Source organism: Gekko japonicus, unplaced genomic scaffold (genome assembly GCF_001447785.1).
Source record: "Gekko japonicus isolate JY-2015 unplaced genomic scaffold, Gekko_japonicus_V1.1 scaffold3600, whole genome shotgun sequence".
NCBI lineage: Eukaryota > Metazoa > Chordata > Lepidosauria > Squamata > Gekkonidae > Gekko > Gekko japonicus.
In genome coordinates, this window is record NW_015170382.1 from 32,005 (window position 1) to 37,222 (window position 5,218).

Genomic DNA, 5,218 nt, shown 5'->3' on the forward strand with positions numbered 1-5,218 from the left:
ATTGAGATTCTCAACGTCACAGTTTTGCTGTATTGTATTCCCATTAGTCATGTATGGCTGCGAGAATTGGACTATAAGGAAGGCCGAGCGCCAAAGAATAGGAGGTAAAACTTGCTGTGACCAGGGCTAGATCCTTCTCAGTGGCGGCCCCTACCTGGTGGAACGAGCTCCCGGAGGAGACCAGGGCCCTGCGGGATCTTATGCAGTTCCGCAGGGCCTGCAAGACGGAGCTCTTCTGCCAGGCTTTCATATAGGGGCCGCCGCTGCCACCACCACCAACGGTGGCAATACCATCGGGATTCGGGATCGCCCTGGGAAGCTCAGCCATACATTGTGCGGCATGAACAATGTGGGATTGGAACGATCTGCTGGACAGTGGTACCCCAATGGGGCCGACTGGAAGATGCCACCATAACACTCAAGACCATCTCGTCTACTGAAAGCACTTTATTATTGTTATTACTGTTATTATTGTTATAGTTATGATTTTACTGTTTTACTGGGTTTTATATATGGGCTTCTGCCCCCTTGTAAGCTGCCCTGAGCCCGCCTGTGGGGAGGGCGGGATAAAAATACCTAAATAAATAAATAAAATAAATAATTCTTTTGAACTATGGTGCTGGAGAAGACTCTTGAGAGTCCCTTGGACTGCAAGGAGATCAAATCAGTCGATCCTAAAAGAAATCAACCCTGACTGTTCCCTGGAAGGCCAGATCCTGAAGCTGAAGCTCAAATACTTTGGCCACCCAATGAGAAGGGAGCACTCACTGGAGAAGACCCTGATGCTGGGAAAGATTGAAGGTCAAAGAAGACGGGGACGGCAAAGGATGAGATGGTTAGACAGTGTCATCGATGCAACGAACATGAAATTGAGCCAACTTCAGAGGACGGCGGAAGACAGGAGGGCCTGGCGTGATCTGGTCCATGGGGTTGCAGAGAGTCGGACTCGACTGTGCGACTGAACAACAACAAATAGAAATTCAAGTCACTGTGAAAAAGCTATGGTGAATGTAAGAACTGGGAATGCATGGTAAAATACAGTTGCGAGAACACTCTTAACGCTTCCTAAGCATTCACTACATACATAATGGCCTCTGTCACCACAAGAACACTGCAGACCTTTCTTAAAAGTCTTGCCGGAAAGAAAAAGGAAAAAAAAAAAGAACATCGCAAGAGACTGTTTTTAAGATAAAATCTTGAAGAGTTCCAGCCAGCCAGCAGCAGTGGGGGTTAAATGGTGAAAACAGTGGAGCCACTGAACTGTGGTTAGGACTACAGACAGCTGAATCTGAAAAACAGCCAACCACGGACTCAGGTTGAAACTGAACTGGCAGGAGCGAAACATTGAATGCAATCTCTCCTTTGACTGCTGCTGAAAGTTGGAAGTGGTGGTTTACCAACTACCACTGTTGTTTCTTTCTCTACCACACAGTGGATGGTGGCATTCACATGATCATGAAGTGTTCGTGGGAAATGTGCTTTCGAGCCAACAATATACAATATCATTCCAACAGGAAAACAAAAAGGCAATTTCTTAGCTTGGTATAAAGGAGAAAAATGGAGTCTGTATTCAAGAGTTCAGGCTGCTATCTAAGGGCAGATACACACAGATTCCAAGGGAGCCAGTTTGGTGTACTGTTCAAGAGTGGCAGACTATAATCTGGAGAACCAGGTTTGGTTCCTCTGCTCCTCCTCCACCTGCAGCTGGGAGAGGGTCATTTTGGGCCACCCACAGTTCTCCCAGAGCTCCCTCAGCCCCACCTACCTCACAGGGTGTCTGTTGTGGGGAGAGGAAGGGAAAGGAGATTGTAACCCGCTCTGTGACTCCGAGTGAAAGCCAAAATCTGCCTGTCTAGAAAAAGCAAAGACTAGTAAGTACACCTTATGAAACTCATTGCAAAGGACAGCTTTGCAAAGAACAGCTTTATTCGCCATTGAACATGATCGAATCACCTGCACACCAGTCCCCTCTCCCCTCCCCCAAAATACAGGGCTTGGAAAAAAAATAATCAGTATTTATTTAACTAACAATGACATAAAATACATCTTAATATAATTTTATTTCTTTACAAATTAAGAGATGCATTGGAAAAAAGGTGAAAGAAACGTTTGTGATCTTATTTTTGTTCTTGTTATATTCTAGAAGTCAGTATTATAGAAATCTGGGTTACTGAATCTTGTTTGGGGAAGTGAGTTCTCATCTGATTTCTACGTTTTTGGTAGGAGACAGCAGGGGAGTTCTGGAGGGGGCGGGGGAGGCTGCTGAAAAGCTCCATGACTTGTGGCCAGTTATAGTTCTTGGATATTTCCCTTGTCTGTGTGATGGAAGGGAAATTAAAGGGAAGACAAACCGGCTGCAATAGAAGGAAAATGATATTTACAAACACAAGCACACACTCTGGAGGTCATGGGGGGAGAAACCACACGCCTGGATTACTTAATCGGTCTTGTACACAAGGATTCAACTTCGAGTTTCAACGGCTTTGCCTGTCTTCAGTCGTCTCGCCCGCCATGTGCCTGAAGCCACCCTTCCCTGCCATTGTCTTCCTTTACATTTCAGCGCAGCCACTTCGGAACGTCCCGGGCACTGCATGAACACTCTTAAGTGTAGCATTTGCTTAAAAGTAAAATCATATTCGTGTCCTTTTGAAAATTAACGAGCCCTTAGAATTCTACAATCTCAAACTCGCCCCTTGTCTCTGGCGAAACCAGGTTTGCCCACCCCTAGCAAAACCACTCGGAAAAGCTAGCTGTAAGCCACATGGACTTGCTGTTTGAGGTACAACACAGGAAGACTTCCTGCTACTTGGCCAGTAGGAACCACTCAAGACATAGCCGTTCAGGTGCTATATGCTGAATTTGCCCATGGCCAAACCCTTCAGAGCTCAGAATCCACAGTGGCATGATCTGAACCTCGTACGATGCATATGAATAATTCTTTCTCTGTGGTGCTACCAGGCTCGTCAATGCCGCTCAGCTGCTTAAATGAACCAAGTCTAGGTGGATCCCCAAACATAGGCCTGGGCTCCGTTCAGCAACATTACCTTTCAAAGTAAAAAAGAAGGGACGAGAGCGTGTTCCGAGCAAACCCTAGCAGACAGAGGGTGACGCATCAAAGAAACCGGATGCAGGCATCAAAAGGGATGCCGTGTTCTTCAAAAAGGCGGCAGCAATGCCTGTGCACACCAACCCTAAGACAGAGTCACCTGTCCCTGAATCAGCACCCTCTCACCAGCACTTACTTTCCCCGAGGCAGATCTAGACAGCCACACAATGGTGGCAGGGGCGAGCTGGGTCTTTCCAGGCTCACAGCATGGGTGAGGTGTTCTCCAGACAGCCACAACTCAAGTTAATTTGTAGACCATATGATGTGGCTTCCTCCGCTTAGGAGGAGACGTGCAAGTGACAGTGGGTGGCTCCATTCCCCTCCTACCCTTGGACTGGACAGGGCCTGCCAGCCGTACCAACCCTTCGCTAGCGGACTCCCTTACTCCACCTCACTGAGTATCAGGCACGCGCACCGTGTTGCAGCCGCTGTGTAAAGGAGAGCAATCACGTCACCTGATGCTGAATCGTGTCAAAGTAAATCCAAGAGACATTTGTTATACTGGAACTGGGGCGGCAGGAAGTGTAGATTCCTGCCCAGCACAGGGATGCAGATTTCAGACTGGGAGCACACAATCTTGTCCTCCACCCTGTGTGGGTGTTTCGCCTGTCCGTGTCTTGTTCTCTCAAAAGGGCTTGGGAGATGCTGAAACTCTGCTTATGCACAGTGTATTAAAAATTATGGAATTGTACAGGTTTCTATTATCGTCCTTCTCGGAGGAACTGGGACCGTTTTTCAGGTGGCTGGCGATGACAGAAGTGCCGGTGTTGAAATCCAGCATCGCCCCCTCCTCTAGCTCAGCAACTGGCGAATCTCCTTGTGCATGTGGCAGAGGAAGTCCACGTACGACGCCCCTCCGTTCGTGCTCTTATCTTCCACCAAAAAGTGTTTGAACAGCAAATCTACTTTGTCTTCCTGCTTCACAATCATAAGCTGCAAGCAAAAGAAAGAAGAAAAAACGACGAGTCAGTGATGAGTCCAGTGTTCCCTCTAAGCTGAGTTGGTGTGAGCTAGCTCACAGTTTTTTAGCCTCCGGCTCACAGATTTTTGTCTTAGCTCAGGAAGGAGGGCTTCAGAGCAAACTAATTGATGCAGTAGTCAAATCACCTGCTCACAGTTTTCATGCCAGTAGCTCACAAAGTAGAATTTCTGCTCACAAGACTCCACAGCTTAGAGGGAACATGACTGTCAGGGTGAACTTAGTACCCAGTGCTCCTGAGGATTCCGCTTTAAACTTTGCATAGCTGCCCCGTGAAGAGACGTTTTTATAGCCTAAGGATATCCAGTGCAATGCGAGAATTACCTCAACTGTGTGAATGTAACAATGCCCCGTCCCATTTTGACAGTGAACGTCCTCAGCTAGGACATACGGGAGGGATGCAGAAACAGGAGCCGCTAAAAATGAAAGTGCCCATCAAGGCCACTTACTGCTCCCCCCCACCCCACCCCTGCCGCCGCCCCCCGCCACCAAAAAAGAGCTGTAAAGATTTTCACCAGCCAAAGCAAGAATCCAAGTTACCTTCATGTAACGCGATCTTTGAGCCTGGAACATATCGATGATGGATCGTACTTTCTTTGAAAAGGGGTTATCCAAAACGGGAAGTGCGCACTGAAATACATTAAAGAGCAAGAACTATTTCCATCACCAGCTTAGCTCACCAGTCAGCTAACTTATTCACTAGCTACAAACTTCTCACCACTGCTGGGAGGAATAGCTTGCTCAGCTCAGGGAGAAACATCAGGGTGTGTTAGAAATACCTGGGACCCTCCGACAGCCTGGCTTGGGCCACCTTGGCCCACACACGATAAGAGCCGCCCATCCTCGCTGAGGGCTTAATGCCCTTCTCATGGCATTACGGAACAACATAAAAACAACCCTGCCTGTTCCCTCCATTCATTTATAGCCTACCGAGAAAACGGAGCCAAAGCAGTTCTCTGAAGGCAAATGGGCTTCTGGCTCAGGATGGCCCATGGCTTCGTCCCATCTTATGTGAACATTCCGCCAAACTGCCGATCCGGCGAAGCCCAAAGAGAAATATCATCTCCTTATCCCACCTGATCCCACTCACCATAGAACTGCTGATCTGGCTGAAAGACGAAACTCCAAAGAGG

General features: G+C 47.8%; 1 protein-coding gene across 1 annotated transcript in view; it reads right to left on the reverse strand.

Moving 5' to 3' along the window:
• Positions 1 to 2,211: 2,211 nt before the first annotated feature.
• Positions 2,212 to 5,218, reverse strand: part of SEC24C (SEC24 homolog C, COPII coat complex component) — a 68,254-nt gene continuing 65,247 nt past the window's right edge. The window contains exons 24-26 of the mRNA XM_015418256.1: positions 5,176 to 5,214; positions 4,626 to 4,715; positions 2,212 to 4,039 (exon numbers count right to left, since the gene is read on the reverse strand). Coding sequence (XP_015273742.1) covers positions 3,899 to 4,039; positions 4,626 to 4,715; positions 5,176 to 5,214 — 270 coding nt within the window. The 3' untranslated portion in view covers positions 2,212 to 3,898. The remainder of the gene's footprint in view (positions 4,040 to 4,625; positions 4,716 to 5,175; positions 5,215 to 5,218) is intronic.